General features: G+C 42.1%; 1 protein-coding gene across 1 annotated transcript in view; it reads right to left on the bottom strand.

Moving 5' to 3' along the window:
* Window positions 1-22280, bottom strand: part of PIP4K2A (phosphatidylinositol-5-phosphate 4-kinase type 2 alpha) — a 60781-nt gene that overhangs the window by 28414 nt on the left and 10087 nt on the right. Inside the window, exons 2-3 of the mRNA XM_083705069.1 lie at window positions 13130-13227; window positions 11025-11121 (exon numbers count right to left, since the gene is read on the bottom strand). Coding sequence (XP_083561195.1) covers window positions 11025-11121; window positions 13130-13227 — 195 coding nt within the window. The remainder of the gene's footprint in view (window positions 1-11024; window positions 11122-13129; window positions 13228-22280) is intronic.

Raw genomic sequence — 22280 nt, 5'->3', positions numbered from 1 at the left:
TGGCTGGGAAGTCCTGGCCAGATGGGCGGGGTATAAATAATAAATTAGTATTATTATGCTTTCATCTGCCAATTAGTACAACTAATTCTAGGATCTACAGCAAGTGTAGGATTGAGTTACAATATACGGTTTAATTTATTTCAGGGGTGACCTATTATTTCTCACTTGCTTTACCCTTGGACAACAAATAATAAAATATCCTGGATTGAAAGATTCTGGTTGATTAACTTTGATCCAGATCAGGATCTGTCTCACCCATATGCCTAACCAGCCTGGGTCCATGTTACAGGTTTGGAAGGAGAGAACGAGAACAGAACAACGGAGACCTGTGGGGCTTGAGAAGCTCCACTTCCTTACTTTCAGGAAATCCTGCAGCTCTTTGGTTTCAAAGTCAGGGAGATCAGAAGTGGTGATGACAGCTGATTATTAAAGACATGCAGGCCCCATGGAAGCACTTTCCAATTAGGCATAGATACCTATCATCCCTCACAAATCTCTATTTTTCTAGATCTATCAATAAACTAGGAATCAATCTTTTGCCTAAAGATCAATGCCTATAATACAGAACCATTTAATAATATATTCCAAAAAGCACAGAACAGTCAATCACAAGAGTATATAACGTTAGCAATTCCACAAATAGTCATGATGTATTAACCACAGGAATCCTGGAAATCCAGTTCTTTTTTAAAAACAACAACAACAAAACCTGTATTATGATGTTTCCCCCCCCATGCTGATTTCAATATGTCATTTGGGACTGCTTTAGTCCTCAAATTATAGCTAACTGAAATTATTCCCTACAGAAAAATCAAAAGAAGATGAAGTGTCTCATCAAAACTCTTAAACCAGGGGTCAGCAAACTTTTTCAGCAGGGGGCCAGTCCACTGTCCCTCAGTCCTTGTGGGGGGCTGGACTATATTTTTTTTGGGGGGGGAATGAATGAATTCCTATGCCCCACAAATAACCCAGAGATGCATTTTAAATAAAAGCAGACACTCTACTCATGTAAAAACAAACTGATTCGCAGACCGTCCACGGGCCTTAGTTTGCTTACTCATGTCTTAAACTGACCATCAGTTAAACATACTTGGGATGTGAACTGTCATATCATGAGAATTTTCCCATGGGTTTTCTATAAAACATACTTCTTATCTTGCCAACTTTGACCAACACATCTAATAAGTTCTTTCTCCTAATTCATACTGAAGCTAATATTCTGGTGTCCATCAAACCACTACAAAAATCCATTTGTGTCTTCTATATATGAAGGTTTTGACATCCAGATCAAAATGTCATCTTTCATAACATCACCTTGGAAACAAAAATTATTCCACAAATTCGAAGGCTTGAGTATATCCAACTGATGGCTTGAAATTGGCACAGGAAAAAGCATCTAGACAAGATACAACGTATTGTGGCAGCAATCTGGTGGCAAACACCTTTTAAAAAACCTAAAAAACTTGATACCTTGCTTTATCCATCAGTTTCACTTAAACAACCTGAACCTGAACTTCAACTTTTCTAGGCAGTTACGGCCACTTAACGTTTCTTATAAAAGTCTCAATAAGTTGGTTCATTAGCCGCAAAGTAGATCACAAGACAGCAATTCTGCACAACCTATAAAGGTACAGTAATGCAGTTTTAAAAGAAATTGGTCACTAGGCATTTTCACTAGAAAAACAAGGCATTTCAAAATCTGGAGGGAGGGGAACATGAGATCTATATGGCCAATACTTATCCTGACTTTGCATTGCCTAGTATCTCAGAATCCATTTCCACAAGTTCTAAGGTAGAAAATGCCTTCCCCTGCTGCCCAAGGACATCTTAGCCAGAACAAAGAAACCATAGGTGGGCATTTTGTTCCATTGCAGGAACTTTCATCTGAAGTCAAATTGGAAGCCATGCTCTGAAAATTCTGGGGTCTCAGCTTTTCAAAGGAAAGGCCTTTGCTATCTGCCAAGACTGTTGGGCCTACAAGCAACCATATTCTGACACATCTGGTCTAAGGCCAGGCTGGGCAGAGCAATCGAGAGATCGTCTAGAACAGGGGAATTTCTACTCAGGATTAACTTTTAAAGGGGGTGGGGAGAGAAGGGAGAGGGTAGATTCCAGAACAGGTCACTAGTCTTAGATATGATGCCAAATGGGGGCGGGGGGGGGGGAGACAGGGAAAAAGAACAATGGCCAAAACTGGTTAAGAAAAACAGTATGTAAGGTATTGATGGCAAGCTTTGTTGGGGGACTTAGAATAGTGGGACCACGTGTTGAGATTTCTGCATCGTAGGGGGATGGACTAGATGACCCCCAGGATCCCTCCCAACTCAACAATTCTATGATTCCTAAGAGAACATCACCATCATCACCTACCTGCAAATGCATTAACAGCCCAAGTTCAACCCACACTAAAAATTCAGACTTCGCTATCCTCTTTTGCATGTTTTCACTACTAATTTCTCTCTGTGTGTGTGTGTGTGTGTGTGTGTGTGTGTGTGTGTGTGTCAGAAGCAGAAGAGGTAATTTAGTGAGAAGGAAGAGACTGTGACAGTGAGCAGTGCAGAATTGGGGCAGAAGGTAGAGCGGAGGGGGGCAAGAGGCAGGGATAAAGCAGACTGCTGAAGAAACCAGGGAGTCTCCCTCTCCTGCTGCAACCAGCTCCCCTCCCACCTGGTCTCCCAGGGCCCAAAGAGGTATGTAAAGGGTGGAGCAAAGGCAGGCAAGATGACAGAGCATCAGACTGCTTAAGAAGGAACCAAGGGAGGAGACATAGGGAGCTATGGGAAGGCGAGGACCTTCAGTCCTCCACAACTGCCTCATAGGGGCAAGTTCTACTGGGAAGAGTTGCCTGGCCTCTTTGAATAAAGAGTTAATTTCGCTGAAGCCATGTGAGTATTCCTCACCTTCTCCTGGCACCCATCTCTGGCACTAACTCATTAAGTAGTGGGGCCATCATAAAAGCTAAGGGGACAAGACCTACCCTGCCCCCTCATAATGGGGACTACTTGCAGATATTGAATATAGTTGAGAGACATGCCAGCTTATTTCAAACCCACGACTATATCTATCCAATGGCTGCAACCTTCTTAGCAACCTTTGCTTGAAAATGTCACGATGTATTTGCAGAAGTCAATAAAAAGATTTTCCATGTGCACTGAGAACAGTCGAGCAAAAGCATTTGCTGAAGGTCATGAAATTTAAACTGACCTTTAACACTTACAACTTCAAACAAACCAAAACAGATGTCCCATGCCAGAGGCTGTACTGGCACTTGTTAGATCCAATGCATTATATGCCTGGTGAAGCCAAAAAGGCCCAGCCTATTTTTTTCCAAAGAAATTTACGGCTTCTTTCCAGCAGGTTTTTTTTTTTAAATCTTTATTTGTTTTTCATTATTATTATTATTTGGTAATATTCTTGTATCTGCGTCTTCCTCTCTTAAGAGTCCAGGCAAAATTACGGTCTTAAAATCAACAGAGCAGAAAGGTTAGTGCGGCAGGCGATGGCAATTGTTCTGTTCAGTTCTATGTGCTTTGTGTTAAAGGCCCAAACACTGAGGGAAAAACCAAGAACTGGGGCGCTGCCACAGAAAAGGCCCAGCTCCGTGCCACCATCCCATGGGCCATGTCTGACAGGGTGACCAGGAGCAGGTTTTCCCATGCTGATTGCAAGGCCAGTAAAAATTGCAAAGTGCTCTTTTAGATACTGGATCCAAAGGCACTTAGGGCTTTGCAAGCTAATACCAACACCTTGAATTGGGCTCAATATCTCATATCAGCATTGTAGTGCTTTAAGGATTGATGACATAAAACCCCATTTCATCCCACATAAAATGACAGTTTGGTTGGTTGTAAGGCACTGTGGGTTGTCCCAAGCAAGATAAAGTGACTAACAAATTCAATATAACAGCAACAACGATGATGATGATGCAAGATGTAGTAGAGTGATATAGTCCTCCAGGAAATTATCAGATCATGAATCACTGATGTCAGGTAATCCCAGACCAGGAACATCAATAGTTGGCAAACCAGGTAGAGGTGGGCATGAGAATGCAGTCACTGAGGCTACTTGGATTTCAGGCAACCATTTGAAATAGAGGAATGTCACCTGTTCCTTCATGTGGAGTCCTACCCCATTCAGAACATATTGTCTACTCAATTCGCGCACTCGGGAACTACTTACCTGCAACACCCGCCTTATCAAGATTCGGATTCAGCCCTCATCCATTCCATTGCACAATTTCCCATGATTCGGACTGAGTAAAGGGTGCGCTTGGAAGCACTTGCATATGGGTGGCACTGCACTCTGAATTCCCAGATGACTCCTCAGCAGTGATTTAGAGACAAGGTGGAACCCCTAAAGAACTGCCATGAGGCCATGCAGAAGCCCCGCAATGCTAATTTCTTACGAAAAATCAATGGGAAAACATTCCCTACATCTCTCTCCCAATACAGGTCCCAATCAGGACAACCAAGGCTGTTTCAGTGCCATACCCAGGCCTGAAGCCGGATTAAAATACATCTAGATTAGGGGTGGTGAAACTGAGGCCCGGAGGCCACTGACAGTCCTTCAACGGCCCTCCACATCCCTCAATGGCCCTAATCTGCACCCTAAGATTCTTGCCAGGCTGAAGTGAGCTTTTGAACTCTGATAATGCCTCGTTTGTTTGGAGGATAGAGAGGTGGGTGAACCTGTATAGAAACTAGCCTATTGTATAAAGGTAAAATTCAAATTTGCCACACAGCCCACTTTTGGCTCTGGCTGCTATTGGCATGCAGCTGGCTCTCAGGAGGTTATCCAGAAGGGAACGTGGAGCTCAGCCTGGAAAATGTTCCCACCAACTGGTCTAGATAATTCAGCTGGCCAGTCATCACCACCAGGGTAGGAGGCCAGTGAAACAACAGTAACAGAGGCAGAGAAGGCAAGCTGGGCACTGGGAGACAGGTGGGTTAAGATTTGGCATGAGGTATGCAAAAGAGAAAGGGACGCGGGTGGCGCTGTGGGTTAAACCACAGAGCCTAGGACTTGCCAATCAGAAGGTCGGCGGTTCGAATCCCCGCGACGGGGTGAGCTCCCGTTGCTCGGTCCCTGCTCCTGCCAACCTAGCAGTTCAAAAGCACGTCGTCAAAGTGCAAGTAGATAAATAGGTACCGCTCTGGTGGGAAGGTAAAGTAGCAGAAAAAGAAGCAGGATGGAAATATAGCTTGGGAGCTGAGCAAAAACTGAAGTTCTGACATTAGTGATTTTCTTAATAGTGTGGGGAGGGAGCGGCGGGGGGAACTGGGAGAATCCTTGACTATGTAAGCCCCACAGCTGGTAGAAAGTCTTAGCGTTTCCCTGCACAAGCTGGTTACTCAGAGAGGCATTATAAGATGCCTTCCGTCCTGTGACATGTGCTATCTTAACATTTCTCAATGAAATTTTCAAGCAGCAGGAGCAGCGTGGGGACAGAGGAAAAGCCACCTCATTTCCCTTTGAAGTTTATCTGCACTATGGGAGTTTGGGGATTAGCAATGGACTCCAAGAGGGTAGGAAGGATTTAAAGGTCAATTTAATTAGCCCACTCTAATCTCCAATATTTTATACTCTCGTTGGCATATTAATATCATTAAATTATAATTGCTCTTTTCACAAGACTAAAGATTATTTATGCAATCGCGCAATATATTTAATCTACATACTGAGTATGTCAAAAGTGATCCTAAAAAGGGAGTTAGAAAAAAATGCAGTAGAGGAAATCTTTTTCTTCAGAGGTGAAGAAATGGATGATAAAGCTGGATATTTTTTTAAAAAAAACTTTTTAGAAAGGTTAGGGTTAAGTAGAAATGACACAATACATCATTCTGTCTTTAAATTACAAATAATTGCTGGTTTGACTTGTATCTGACAAGAGGTGAGATGCATCAGGGTAAAATCTGGGATAAAATTCTTGGTAGATGCTCTGATGTTACATTGCCATCTTTACAATGGCCCTTTTAAATAACTTCAGTGCACAAAAGTCCTCAAAAGGGAATCTTAAAACAAGTTTTCCATAATGCAAAGGGCTGCTACCTTTCTCTCTGAAAATATGATTATCAAGGAATACTACGAGCACAAAACATGAATCATACAACTGTGGGTTTATCTTCAGAAGGGAGACCAGAGCTTGGTGTTCTCTAGAGCAGAGATGCTGGCGGGCACTATCCCAATCTACACAAGGGATGGAAGATGTCATGGATGGCAAGGCATTAATGGGCATTTTGTAATAAAATTGTTTAAAGCCCACATAGTGCCTTTTCTAATCAAAGCCACTAAGAGCCCAATGCACAACATCTCAGGAAGTTTGGTAGTAAAATGGAAGATCTCTACTCTCAAATAGAAAATCAACAACTCTGAAGAAATGGCCTTGCATACAGTGGTACCTCTGGTTATGAACTTACCGTATTTTTCGCTCTATAAGACGCACCAGACCATAAGACGCACCTAGTTTTTGGAGGCGGATAACAAGAAAAAAAATATTCTGAATCCCAGAAGCCAGAACAGCAAGAGGGATCGCTGCGCAGCGATCCCTCTTGCTGTTCTGGCTTCTGGGATAGCTGCGCAGCCTGCATTCGCTCCATAAGACGCACACACATTTCCCCTTACTTTTTAGGAGGGGAAAAGTGAGTCTTATAGAGCAAAAAATACGATAATTCGTTCCAGAGGTCCGTTCTTAACCAGAAACCTTTCTTAATTTGAGGTACCATTTTAGCTAATGGGGCCACTGCTGCTGCTGGCTCACGATTTCTGTTCACATCCTGAGGTAAAGTTCTTAACCCGGGTTAGCCAAGTCTATAACCCAAAGTGTTTGTAACCTGAAAAATGCTAGACATCAAATGAGTATCTGATTTCACAAAGGTAGTATTAAGGTAGAGATCAGCAGTTTGTTCCATTTCTCTTACAAATATGTGGGGAGAAGGTGGCCATCTTAGATTTCTGCTCCCTGAACAAGTTCACTGAGAGTGCAAAACTATTTCAGGTATATAAGTGAACTCTTGATTTTAAGAGATAAAAATATGGTCCCTAGATGAAAATAATAGAACTGCCGTTCAACCTCTTATACCCTTAGAAACCTTTGCTGGTATCTTAATTGAGACAGGAAACTCACAATATGTTTTGTGAAGCAGCTGATTTTTTAAAAACAAACAGATGTTTTGCTATTTCTTTGTGAGCAAACTGATTAAACCCAGTAAGCCTTTTGCCTGATAAAGGTCAAAGTCATCTGCTAATGACTGTCCTACTTTTATGGCAGTGGTCTGACAGCTATTGATTAGGTCTCTCACTGGAGTGAAGAACATTAACAAGCACATTCTAAAAATCAAGACCATTTAGCCCTCTCCCGTTATATAAACTTTCAATAAACAAAACATTTTGCAGCACCTTCAAAAACTATTCAGGAAGCAATTCTAAGCATGCTGACTTGGAGGAAACACCACTGAGACCAGAACGTCTTGATTTCAAACGACAGAGTGAGTTTGGGACATTTGTGAATTTCGGCTTAAACTATTTAGAGTAACTGGAGCCAGATGCCCCTGTTCTTATACAGAGATTAAGCACAACAATTCACACAATTTGAACTGCTGGTTAGGAAATAAGACACCAATTCATTTCTTTAAGTGCAGGAGCGATTCCGAAACTTCAGTGCTTGCAAGCGTTCCATAAAATGGATTTCAGATCTGAGTGTAACAGCCGCAACTTACACGCAGTCCTAATTCTGAAAAGTTCATGTTACAAACACATTATGTCTAGCCCCTGGAACAATTTATCAAGGACATCTACTGTAGATTCCAAGCAAAGACATTTGGGGAGAACAGTTGTTTTAATTACACCGACATGCCCTATTAAACAAACCAGGAAGTGTGCCATTTTACCCATGTTCTTCTTGCACAGTGCTCAGCAATAACAGCGATAATAGCTGAGAATGAATTCTGGTTGGCATTTGCAAGCCATATTTTTCAACTAATTGAAATTAGAGTTACTATAAATTATGAGTGTAGAGAGAATCCATTTGCCACCAAAGCTCTGTTGTATGACCATCAGCCTTACATGTAGAAGGAGGTCGCAGGATTAAACTACACACTACATTTGATCTTAGCCCAAAGGCCGAGAAGTGATACACAGGTTTAAAGACTGTTATCTTAGTATGGGGCTGGAAATGTCCCTTGTGGCTAAACCACTGGAGAGTCACTGCTAGTCAGCATGGACCACTAGTTTCAACTAGTGGGTTGGGACCCACAAGTGGGTTACGGCCTGAATCCGAGGTAGGTTGCAATGCAACAGGAGCACCACAACACCATCCAAATATATGGTAAAATATTGAGAAATGGGTCACCAATTGCATGTTTGGGTTAGAAGTGGGGCCCGAGTCTGAAAAGGTTGAAGGAAAGACTAACCTAGATGGACCAATGGCCTGGCTTTCTATGGACCAGTCAGAATGGCCAATGCTGGACCAATAGCTTGGCTCTGGTTAAAAGAAGCTGCATATATCCTGGTTAGACAAACAATCTTACTTCCTATCTCTGTAAACCATCTCGGCTGCCTTAACAGAAGCCATCTGTGCACATCATTGGGCTAGAAACAAATCCAGCTTCTCCCCCCCACCCCAAAATATTGTAATATGTAGAAAAAGTTAACATTCAGTACTTCAAAAAGGAAGAATGGAGCAAGTTGACTTGCACGCACCTTTGCAAGCACTCCCTTTTTCAATCTGCAATGCTACTATAGCCATACTATATTGTGTGTCAGAATGGCAGTGGTTATCAGAGCACTTCAGCTGACTGTGAAACAAAAGGAAGTGGTAATTTCAGAAGGGGGGGGGGAGGTGCAAAGCAGAAGTTGCAAGCGTGTGCTTGTGTTTCCCTTCTGGCTGAATAACACATTTCTCAAGACGAAAAGGCTTCTATTTAAGTTGCAGCTGTTAAAATTTTAGCTCGATGTTTTCAGATGAAACGTTATTTCCCCTATTGAGGAGAATGCCTCTCTGAATGTTACTTGGAACCAGAAATTCCTAATACTGCAACTTGCAACAAAGGAGGGGAACAGATATTACTTATTAATACAGTGGTACCTCGGGTTACAAACACTTCAGGTTACAGACTCCGCTAACCCGGAAGTAGTACCTCGTGTTAAGAACTTTACCTCAGGATGAGAACAGAAACCGTGCAGCGGTGGAGCAGCGGCAGCAGGAGGCCTTGTTAGCTAAAGTGGTACCTCAGGTTAAAAACAGTTTCAGGTTAAGAACGCACCTCTGGAACGAATTAAGTTTGTAACCAGAGGTACCACTGTGTAAGCAATGCCAATTGCATAGAACCAGGAGGGGCTAGTAATGAACTACTGGTTGGAAAAGGTGTAGGAACATCTTATTGCTTAGCTCTTAAGAAAAAATGTACATTGATTATTTAGATTATTTAAATACATGAGTCCCACCCCCTTCGGTCTAAGTCACTTGCAAGTTGCCTCGGGGCAACTTTAGCTTGAAGGCCCTTTTTGCAATACTTTAAATTAAAACCCCAACCTCTTAGGCAATTGGAGAAACATCAACTATCAACCCCCTTCATTATTTTAAGGATGACTCATCAGGATCACTGATGGCAGACCAGACATGATGGTTAAGTTCCTTACCGTAATATCAGCAGTTGGTCAGTGTTAAAGGATTCAAGTAACCCAGTGATCCCCCACTTATGCTCCCCAAAATCACCTGCTTTGCCACCATGAGAAAAGACTTCTCCGCTACTGCCTTCTCTCATAACGTGTTGCTGAGTCTAGACACACTGCCTTTGGGAGTCATTTTACCAATACCATGACAGGTTTTGCTGCTGATATATGATTTGGAACTCTCCCAGGCAAAAGCTCACAAAATGGCCACCCCTTCTCCACACATTGGTATCCTGCGTCTCAGCCACAATGATTTCTCAATCTAAATAAGCATAAGACTTATCAGTAAAAAAACAACCACCCACAAGAAACCAACGGATATGACACAGAAGCATAAACAGCAGTAAGGACCACACCCTCTTGAATGTTAAGGGGGAAAGTGTTTTCCATGGTCCTCTAAAAATAAAGAGGGAGCCTGGCAGATGTTCCGAGGGAGGGAGGTTCCAGGGGCAAGGCGTCAGAAGTGGCTCCTTCCTTCTTGCTGCTACCCCCTTCACCCCAGGAAGTGGGCACCCTGAGCAGGTTCTCCGAAGATGACCTTGGCAATCAAGCAGATCCATATAGGAGCTTATTGTAAGATTCTTCATCGCACTTATTAAACATTAGTGTTTGGGGGTTTTTTAGCTTAACCTTGTAGTTTAGCTAAATACATTTTTATTTTACTAGCTCTCGGAGTCTTTATTGCTGCAGGTATTTGTACACGGACCATATTAAATGACAGAGAGGAAACAAATGGAAGGAAAGTTAAACTGAAAAGTGTAAAAATATGTCAGCAAGGCAAATCATTTCCACAATGAGGGAAGGAGCATTTGTTACCCACCTAAGATTTCAGAATACTTCTAAGGAAGCCCATGCTAAACAAGCTTGTGGAACAAAACAAAAAATTCTGATGATATGAACACAGTGTACCTACTTCCGACGATAAAACTGTGCCGTTAGGACTTTCCTTATATCTCTCTAATAAAGTTTTGCTAAGGTTACACACCAAGGCACAGAAACTGTAGATATTGCTCTTCAGGTCTTCATCCTCATTCCTCCATCAGCTGTTGCCTAAGGTTATCCCTCCTGCCGTGGGGCAAAGTCAGGCCTGCTGATCACCACAGGCATGGAGGGAAGATAAGCAAGAGGTCTGATGGAGGAATAGCAGCTGCAACACAATTTAATAGTACGAGTATCAAGTGTGGATCAGGCAGTCCCAACCACAGGCTGTGATAGAGCACATTCATGAAATAGGGGCACTTAATTACCATCAAATAATGATCCCAAATCAGGTCTTTGCCTAGACTTTCCCCCTCCTGCTTGCAGCCTGTAAAGCTAGAAATCATCAATATTGTTTATCAAGGTAGAAAGCCTACCTGAAAATCCTGATCATCAATTGCAAACCTCTCTCGCAGATTACGAAAAACCATTGGACAATATTCTTTGAATTTGAAATGGCTTGGCATATTTTCTCTGAAACAGAAGATTTGGGGGGGGGGGGGGAAACTTGCTAAGAATTTATAAAGATAAACCTGCAGAAGTAAGCTTTCTCCCCTACAAGACCAAGTACCTTCCAAAACAGCAACAGTTACTATAATACAGAACACTGTAAATTTACATCAAAATGCATTAAACAGAACTGTAACAAACCTCTGAACCGAACATCATATTTTGCTCAAGAACTTAATGTGTTATATTTTGCCCAAGAATTCCCCTAGAAGGTCCAAACTAGCTAGATAAAGTGAGGCCTGTATCATGTGCAATTTAGGAAAAAAAACACACCTAGCACAGCAGTGCCCAACATTTGGTCCATCTAGCCTAATGTTGTCTACTTAGATTGAGATAAGCAATCCAAAGTCTCCAGAAAAGGCTTTTTCCAGCTCAACTAATCCAGTGCCCTCCCAACTCCCATCAGCCCCAGCCAACATGAAGAATAATCAGGGATCATGGAAGTTGTATTCCAGAAACATCAGGAAGGCTGCCAGGAATCAGGAAGGCTGCCAAAAACTGAACTTGCAATGGCAGGGGGGGGGGGGAATTCATAGATCAGTGGCAGAACACATGCTCTGCATACCCCCCCCCCCAAAAAAGTGGTGCCACATCCAATCACTGGTATCTCCTGGTGGAACAAGGAAAAACTCCTTTAAAATCTGGAGAACTGCTGTCAGACCATGCAGAACTAGAGAAGCTGAACAACATGGATAGCTCAGTTGGTTACTGCATGATGATGAATAAGGCCAAGGTTGCAAGTTCGATACCCGTAGTCTAAGTGATTAGGATGCTGTTTACTGCACTAACTCTTTTGGCAGCTTCTAGTACTGTCGGTTATAACAGGGAAATGAGGAGGATGCACCTAATGAACGCCTGCAAAATGAAAGTGCATTCTTTTGCTATTTGGGGGCACAAAAGGCCAGAGATGTTTGCTGTTAGTATCTCAAAAACACCCATTCCAACCTCTGCAGGGAATCATGCAGGGCCAGCGGGTAAGCTCATATGGAAATCTAGAGTGTTATGATAGCTTTAAGCTCATCTAGCTAGACTTGCATGCCCCTTTAATGAAACCAAGGTCCTAAGGTGCCAGTGCTTACCAGTGCCTCACCATGGTTGGTGACAGGCAAACTGCTTGAAGATTAAATCCAGGCAAGCCTGCATTAGTAGCTGTTGGCAGGCCCTGATATGCAGGAAGGGAAAGGATTTCCACTGACCGCATCAGCTTCCCCTGGTTAAGCAGGTTCTCAGCCTGGGGGCAGAACCTGGATCCATCGGTGAGCCTGCAACTTCAGACAGAGCACCAACCTCATTTGCAGGACTCAGACCTAGCAAAGAGACATTCATGCCTTCATGCCTGGTGAGACAAGTCTAGTCTACTGCACTGTAATGGCGGCTGCTCTTCACAGAAGATGCAGTTCATCATCTGATGCCATTTCATCAGACATACATTATACTACTGCTCCAGTTGCCCATTTACTTCTAGAAGAGACCTATGCTAGCCTCGCATTATAAAACTCTAGAGGCAAATGGGCCTAAACCTCCTCTACTCTTGAATTGCCTTCCTTTACGCAGGATGTGAAGGAGCAAGAAAGGGTCTTTTCCTCCCTCCTCCGTTCTGTTATCCTGATGCACTGCAGAGCACGTCAGGACTGAAAGAGCAATTATGTTCCTGCCTTCGCTGTTGTCAAGGAGGCTGCAGTTCCCATGGGCCATTGCTTCAGTCCCATCACCCTCTGCAGCGCATTAAGACGACAACATCTGGAGGGCACCATGTTGGCCATCCCCGCATTAACAAATACCACTTTTTGACATGCAGATGTTCCAGTAAGTTTGTAGTCACAGTTCGACATAAGATACTTACAGAAAACTGTATGCCATATGACAAAAAATGCAGTAGGTCGTGCCTATACTGTCTAAGCTTGTTACAAATGACTGAATCACATAAACCATATTATAAACCAAACTAAAAACAACTAACTGCTTCACTTACTTGTTGAAAAGGTGATTGTCCACTTTTATCTTGGAATATGCTTTGAAGTCATCTGGCATCAACATAACAGGGATCTGAACATGGCTCAGTTCATTGATCTATGTGAGGGGAGGAGAAAATTTGAATTAGCAGATTCGTCAAGGAAAACCAATAGTAGAGCAGGATATAACAAAATAGTTTCAATGGTGGGACCAAGTCTATGAAGTCTATGAAGTCTCCCAGCTCAGATTAGACAGGTAACCTCCTTGTTGAAGTGCAGGTGGGTGACTAAGGCTTGCAGCACACATTTTAAAGTAGTGTTACATTAATTGTTTATTGTCTATGGATTGTTTTTATGCATGTAGCTTAGAATGCAAATGATTGAGCAGCATCTTAATGCTTAAAATAAAATGGTAAGCCAGTTGATATTCCTAACCCAGGAGATCCTTTATTCCCAAATCCATAGCAGTAGAACCAATTTTATAAGCAGGGCAATTTACAACTGTTGTGTTTAAAAACAGAATGAGGTACTGTTAACAACAGAGTTATTCCTGCAGCTCTGTAACTCCAATTTGGAGATCTAGCACCCCCCTCCAAGAAACTTAAAAATTATTTCCCTTTTCTGAATAAGCTTTTTTCATATCCCTTTATGTCTGTTCAGCATACCTCCAACTTTTCCTGCTTACTACTAAAGTGACATTTTACATCACATACACAACTGACATTTTCCCCCCAGCAGACTCACTCGATTACAGAAGGTATGAATGGCACAGAAGCTTGCCTAACTGCATACAGATAGCTTGGAACTGAACACAATGGAGACAGGCACAGCGAGGCAAGCTTTGAGAAGCCTTTGTTCTCAGGCCTTGCTCAAAATCACATCTTCAATTAAAGTGATGGTCAACAGAAACTGAAGAAGACTCTATTGTTTCAAGGTTTTTGGTGCCTGGCTTTGAAGACTGGGAGGAGCCAGACAAAGCTGAACCATTCTGTGCCATAGTGTAGAACGATGGTTTTGTCTTATCTGGTGAAGTGCAATTTGCATGAAAAACAATGGTTACTGTGTACTATGTTGCTACAAATCAGAAAGAGTACTTTTATAAGGGATAAAACCCTCCTATATCCTAAGGAAATGGTCTTGAATATGATAATGGTAAATTTTGGTATGTTAGGGAAGAATGCTTTGTTCAGAGGCAAAGCAATTGTTTTGTGTGCTAAAAGCCCAGGATTTTTAATTCAAAGGATCTCAAGGTAGCAGGACTGAGAAATACCTTTGCAAGTGGCCCAACTCTGCCTAAGACAACTTCATTTGTGCAAAAGCCCTGGCCAGACTAACCAATCTGGTAAACATTTTCAGGTCTCCATTGCCCACAAGAACCACAGCGGCATCTGAGGATGATAACCACCTTGATAAGTCAGAAAAGGGTGAATGTAGTCTGCATGTTTGTGTGTGTGATAAATTAAGAACTGTAACATACCATAATAACTATTAGTTATTTGATTATTGTTAGCCGCCCTGAGCCCGGCTTCGGCTGGGGAGGGCGGGATATAAATAAAATTTATTATTTATTATTATTATTATTATTAGTGTACAAAATAAGTTCTATGAACTGTATTAAAAAAAAATTACAGTTCACATGCTTTGGGATCCCTTTTAGAATCCAAGCTATCTGAAGTGTGCCAAAATGCTAAATCTGTGTTCTTACTTCAATCTAAAATCTTTTCAGACATCCAGATGCAACCACTCTCCAGCTGTTTGAGGATCTAATTTGGGCATACTGTCTGGAAAGTTTTTCCATGTTTAGATAACATATATCCAGATGTTAAGTAAACCCTATTTTGTAAAATTCAGAAGATAGCTTCTAAGATGGGAAGACTATAACATCTATTGTTGCCCTAAACCCTTTGTATTAAGCGAATGCACATTGAGCAAAGGAAATCTTATTTTTACTTCAAAGTTGTAAGTCAGAGCAGGCCTAGCAGTTCGTGCAAGACAACCAACAGATCTATAAAAGCTATAGCTAATCTGACTGTCCTTCATAGGGAAGTGTAACTCCTCGTTTTTAAAACAAGCAAATCACAGTCTGGTTCCAAGAAGAGTGCATGTGTACATGCGCGCACGCACGCACGCGCGCGCACACACACACACACACACACACACACACACTGCCTTTGTTTTTCAATACAAGGGGTTGGGAACATTTTAAATTCATGCACAAGCAACAGTTGGGTGTGTGTCACATGACAGTGGTGGATGTCCCCAGAGGCAATTAAGTTGGCAAGGCCAGAGGCAAAAGTGAGGACAGCAACAGATGCAATTCTTAACTTTGTACAGTAGGCTACATTCAGTAGACATTACAAGCCAGAGGTTTCCACACACCTCTACCACCAATCTCTCCCATCCACCATCTAATGGGTTGGCCACTGCTACATCTGGTGGTCAGCAATTCCATTTCCGTTTGGCTTAGGCCCAGGCTATCTGAAAGACCATATTCTCCCTTACGAACCTGCACAGGGTCTGAGATCTTTGGGTGAGGCCCTTTTCTCAGTCCCATCACTCGTCTAGGCACATTTGGTAGGGCCTTTTCAGTGGCTGCTCCCAGACTTTGGAATTCCATTAATGGGGAGGCTAGTCTGGCTTCCTTTTTGTTGTCCTTTTGCCAGCAAGTGAAGATTTGTCGTGCTCTGGCAGGCTTTGGGGAATTGACTGCTTTTAAGGAAAGGGCTTTTAATAGTGCTGTGCTGTTGTTGTTTTTTTACTGCCTGCATTTCAACAGATTTGTTTTTACATTGTTTTAATTCTATTGTAGTTTAATTACTTTTTAACTATTATCTTTTATACGCTCTTAGCTATCTGTGTTTCAACCCCATATACAATTGTGAATGTAGGGTATAACTCTAAAATACAGAATTTAAACTGACAGATGATGATTTGTGAAGAAGATCAAAACCTTGGAAGTGAATTCTGCTGAGTTTCACTGGACAATTCAAACCACTGCGAAGTGTGAACGAGCAAGAGTGAAACATGATTGGGGCAAAAATCACAGCTGCTTTGTTTCTGCTGCTGTCGCCATGCAGCCAGCAGTTAAGTCATGGTTTGGCTTTAGTGTCCAGACCTAACCTTGTGGTATCTCACTCCAGACAAACCACAAGTTCACTTGTGGTGGTTCATGTTAACCATGGTTAATACTGAAGCTTCCAAACGCCTCTTCCTGGAGGATAGTGAGAACGGAAGGGTACAAGTTCAAGGCTTGCTGCGGCTTACTCCTGCTTGTAAATGTCATTCTAAATTAGCAGTTAGCCTGTGGCTCTCTGAATGCCGTTGGGACACCAGCTCCCATCATCCTTAACCAGCACAGTCAGTGGGCCAGGGTAATAGGAGTTATAGTCTAACACCATCTAGGGCCACAGGTTAGCTATCTTTGGCTGTATATTAACAAAGCTGTGTTAATATGGCTAGAGAGAGCTACAAGACTGGACGCAATCCAGTGCAGTCTCCATTTAGGACCCCCCCCCCCAATGTTCAGAAATGTCTCTGTGGACTAGAATCCTGGGAGGGGGCAGGTGAAGAGAAGAAAGGAAGCAGCCTCTGGTGATGGTGCTTAGGGAAAGCAATGGTTTATAGCTTCCCACAGTGGCAGTCAGCCTGCCTGGAACAAACTACCCACCTGGGTCCTGCCCTCACTGTCTGCAGGAGAAGAAAGCAGCACAGATCCCTGTTGTGTATATTGTGTTTCATAAGCTACCCTGAGGATTTTTTTTTAAAGTTGCAAGACAGGGTGAAAATAACCTAAATAGCCATTACAATGGTTTTGTACTAGACCTAGTTAGAAATTGTTGTCAAGCACACAGCGGTTGGCGTTGAATCACAGACTCCATTCCTTGCCGAGAACACAGAGAGAAGCTCTTATGACTATGGAACTTCCCCCAGTTCTATGGACAATAACCGTAGTTTATAACAAGATATTGCTCAAGTAACCACTGCTGCCACCATTCCCGCGGATAAAAGGCTTTTCAAAAATTCCCTGTATGTATATTAGTATCCCACTTTTTAAGTCATTCCAATTCAGTAAACTAAGGCTTCATCACTGACCAATTGTGCTTTTAACCAAGAGTTTCAACATGCAATACTTCTAAAGCATCTAGTAAACATTTCCTGCTTTGATGTTTATTAAACCTCTAGGGATCACATTAGCAGTTCCACTGGGGTTCTGCCATAGCATGCAAGAGCAAAAACACAAAAGTTGTTTATTTAAGTGCTCTTAGAAACTAAGAGGTTACATGGTGTCCCATCTCCAACCAAGAATGTCAACATTCTTTTAAACCTTTCATTCTTTCTAGCTAGGAGACCAAGATGATTTTTTACTCACAAGTTGAAGAAAGTATACTACGAAAAAGGACTAGTAACTAAATGTATTCTTCCCTAGAAGCTCAAGATAAGAAAAAGAGGCTGCAATCCATGTATTATGCTCAAGCCGCCACAAGAAGCAAATGGAACAGATGGTGTCTGTGCCATGGGGAATGTAGCAGAGACTACAATCCTCAAACCACTTATTTCAGAAGCAATCCAACATATACAGTGCAACTAATCTGAATTAAGTGCCTTGAGGATGTGGCAGCTGCAATATTATTGGCTTTTTTCTTCTTCTTCTTTAACAGAAATGGGAAAAAGACATAAAGAGCAGCAGAAACAAAATCTGCAAAGAGAACATGCACAGAAAATTGTTTTTCTGGATTGATATTTTATCTTCTTGTCAGCTAAATAAACACAATGCTGAGTCTGAAGTATGATGCAGTTAGGCCAAAGTAATGATGAATCCTGTTTGACCTACATGACATGTCTAATTTGAGTATCAGGTCACTCTGCACCACTGACAAGACAAGCCTTTGTCAAACAGCTGTTAAGATCAAAGAACTAGGCTATTACTACTCAGAGTTCATGGAACTGATCCAAATACCATCTGAAGTATACATAGCTAGAAGAAGCAACTTTTGAAGTTTGGACTACTCATATTTAAGAAGCTTATTTTACTTCCAATACATTTGTTTTATTACTACTTCACTGACCACAGGAAGGTCACTCCAAGTCCAAAGTAGACAAGGGATATGAATCCAGGTCTTCCAAATCAAAGAAATAACTATGCATTCCAGGTACCATACTTTTATGTAGAATAGTATTATGTAATCAATGGCCCAACAAATTGCTAATTACAAACAGCCACTGTTGCCAGTTTTGGCAAAAATGGAGGAGGGAATCAGGAAATCCCACTAAACCAGCAAAAAATGTGTCTAGAAGTTCAGCCTTAATATATATATTCTTTCAAGACTTATCTATTGCTAGATCTCGCCTCTAGTGCTCATACTAGCTAACAAAGGTCTACAATTTCTAGTTGGTCAGGTCAAAGATTGGAGTCAACAGCTCCAACTCTCTTCCAAACAAGCCTCCAACCCCCATAGCCTTTCCTGAGGATAGGGCCCTCAGGTGTGGCAGGGGATGTGCTGGAAAGTGAGTTGCCTTGCAGTGGTAATTGACTGGATAAGAGCCAATAAACTGAAACTCAATCCAGTTAAGACTGAGTCACTGTTAGTGGGTGGTTCCCTATACCAGATGGATGGGAGGTTGCCTGCTCTTGATGGTGTTACACTCTCTCTGAAGGGGCAGATACACAGGTTGGGGATACTTCTCAATCAATTGACATTACTTAAGGTTCAGATGGCCTCAGTGGCACAGAGTGCCTTCTACCAGCTTTGGCTGGTGGCCCAGCAGCACCCCAACTGGACAGAGATATCCTAACTTCTGCCACCTATGTTCTGGTAACCTCAAGGTTAGATCATTGCAACATGTTATACGTGAGGCTGCCTCTGAAGACTGTTCAGAAACTTCAGCTGGTGCTGATGACACTAACTATACCAACTGTAGTCATCCACAGAACATTTAAAAATAGTTTAGAACAATTATATATCATAGAGAGTACAGTGTTTTCATGCTCGCAATGCCCTTACATTAAACAACATTACTGACTATGGAGCCATACTCCCTTTCTCAGTTGTGAGCACAGATCAGTCCAGAAAGATTTCTGGTGGGTACACAGAGAAATCCCTGAAGACCTATATATAGCAGGAATGGCATCCGTGTATGCACTGCTCCATTTGCTAGAACTGTGACAGTACTCCAGCCATCCAGTCACTCATAGTTGTTGAAGACAGCTGGTTAATAACTGCGCAACATCATTTTTTGTCAACGACACACCCTCCATTAAAGAGATTCGAAGTGAAGAATCCACACAGCAATTTGTGCTTCCAGTGCCTTGGTAGAGGCCAGTTCACATGACTTGTTTAACATATAAAAGTCTCTACAGAACAAATGTATAGTTGTGTGCCACTAGGCTTTAACCCATGTAGCTGTAGCATTGCAGAACTCATTGAAGAAGACCGCAAAGTAAACATGCCAACTCCATGGTGTCCGTTGTGGTGACAAATTTTTCGCAATCAGCAGAACATACAACTTGCAGTTCTTAGGGTTATATAAAAAGGATGGCAATCAATACACATCCTTTTGGCAAGAATCAGACAGACAAAAATCAAATTCTCCAACAGAAGCTAGAATAAAGAGAACACCAAAAGTGAAACATGTACCGTAGTATCCAACTGAGGAGAATCTTGTCATCTTCGTAACAGTGCACAAAGGAAACTGCTTAATTTTATCTTCCTCTTTAAGATAAGCATTGGAAAGTTTGCCATCTCTAGACCATTAAAATGTAAACGGATACTTGCAGAACTCCACATTTAAGTACATCACCTAACTTAGCATTCAGATTGAAAAAGTGAAGGTGATTCTCAAAATTATGATTTCAGAAACTCAGTGTGGCAGAGTGGCTCAACAGTCTTTATATATTCTTGACCCCTGAAGTACACTTGAATTAAATGCTAGCAATAGCAAATGCTGACAGCTGTGAACTAATGAGCCAAGCATGATTCAAACCTCTCCAAGAAACTACACCTCAGAAAACAAGACAGATAGAATGGCATAATAGGGTTATCAGGAAAGCATAAATCGAATACAGGTAGTTTGCCCGCAATTATGTTGCTTGGAGAGGCCGAGGAGGCAGTACAATTACTAATACTGGAATTTGAACTGAAACCAAAGCTTTGCATATGCTTAGGATTTGTAGCAACAATTGCAACAAACATCCATGTGTTTAGGAAAACATATAGAGAACATGCAGAATAAGTAAAGAAATCATACCAAACTTGGATCAATAAAAATAAGAGCTTCCCCCTCTCCCCTCAACAAAATAGATGAAAGCACCAATAGCAGTATGCTTTCCTCTGTAGCTCTCATCAAAAGACTCAGTGCTTCAGATCTTAAACTTGTTGCTGTATACTGGAGCACAATGCATTGCCAAATGAAAATGAGAGAGTTTATATTCAGTAGGTTTCTCAGTGCTGTTCAGCTCTAACTGCTAGTAAAACAATTTCAATCATCACGCATTTTCTATCACTTCCACATAGGTAAAGGTAAAAGGTAAGGACTCCTGGACAGTTAAGTCCAGCCAAAGGCAACTATGGGGTGCGGTGCTCATCTTTCTTTTCAGGCTGAGGGAGCCAGGTGGCTATCCCTGAAGCATTTGGAGCACAGTGGGACCTCGCGCTGCGCTCCAAAGTCTTCGGGTTCCTTTCGCTGAAGCTGGGAGAGCAAGACTCTCCCGGCTTCAGCAGAGAGGGAGAGCTGCGCAGCGCCCCTTCAGCAAAGTGGGAGGAGAAATGGAAGGGGCTCCGTTTCTCCTGCCGCTTCGCTGAAGGGGCGCTGAGCAGAGAGGGGGAGAATTTTTTTTTGCTTGTTCTCCCCCTCTAAAACAAGGTGCGTCCTATGGTCCGGTGCATCCTATAGACTCAGGCATACTGAGTACTTTCATCTTGCCTGCATTCAATCTGCTCAACGGAAAAGCCTTTTGGGGAAGTGACTGCATATTATCTAGCAAGCCCATCAGCCCTAATAATTATGCTGCTGATGCTACCATAAACAGTCTTGAGAAAGTTTGCCAAGAAAAAGCAGATGATTCAGTGATAGAATAGGGGTGGGGGGCAATGGAAGACTGCATACCTCTAACCAGAAAGAAAATCATAAAGTGAAAAAAGTATTAACTGTAAAGAAATGAATTAAGGGGGGGGGGGGCTTGCCATATGCTTTAATACCAAGCTAACTTACTCCAGAGTGATGTGCTCTATGGCAACACAAAGACAACCTTTTTATATGTGCTTTGGCACCAGTTCCAACATCACCACTCACCAATGGTGATACAAGATTTACAATAATAAAATCAGCATAGAAACACAACTTGCAGCTCAGCTTAAACAATAACAAATGCACAAATTAATGGCTGCATATACACTTCACGGTACCTCGAAAACCAATGTCTTACAATGCATGGGCAAAATCTTTGCCCCTCTCAGCATATGCTGGGAGGAAAGAAAACATGATCCGTGGACTTAGCATTTACACCCAAAACAGAGATAGTGGATTGTTTTGCACCCAACAAACCCTGATCAGTAAGCCAAGAGCAAACATTGGCTAGAGTTCATGGTTTGTTGGGTACAAAACAAAGCCCAATCCTCATTTCGGGTGGAAATGCTAAGCCAGGGATCACGCTTTGTTTCCTTCCCAATGTGAGTGGGGAGGAGCAAAAGAGCCCCTTTAGACACATACATAGTAAACAGCTAACAAAAGGTTTACTGTGGTGAGTCAATGGTGCCACTGTCGCTGACAGTGACGGGATGGTCTTTGGATTTTCTTTGGCCATCACAAGGTGCATTACATGGTTATATTGGCAAACCTATAGCTTATGTTTCGATATAAGTCAAGTGTCAAGTCTTACTTGTAATCAACATATTTTAGGAGTATCCACACAGTATCAAGAGTGCCACCAAGAGAATGCTCAGATCAAGCCAGCCTGAGGCTAATTATACAGACTCCGCCTCTGAGATGGTTGTACTTACAGTTCCAGAAAACACCACAAAACCCTGAACAGGTTCTATTTACAACTGAAGTTACAGGAACTAGCACACACTTATATGCCCATTGATTTTAATTCCAGTTGTGCAAACTATTCTATTCTAACCTTAATAGAAAATAAGGTTTACATACATGAATTCAATCTCTAGACCATGGGAT

The sequence above is a fragment of the Podarcis gaigeae genome (assembly GCF_964106915.1).
Source record: "Podarcis gaigeae genome assembly, chromosome: 12".
Classification (NCBI taxonomy): domain Eukaryota; kingdom Metazoa; phylum Chordata; class Lepidosauria; order Squamata; family Lacertidae; genus Podarcis; species Podarcis gaigeae.
Note: the sequence above shows the minus strand (reverse complement) of the source record. Positions and strands in the feature narration are given on the sequence as shown.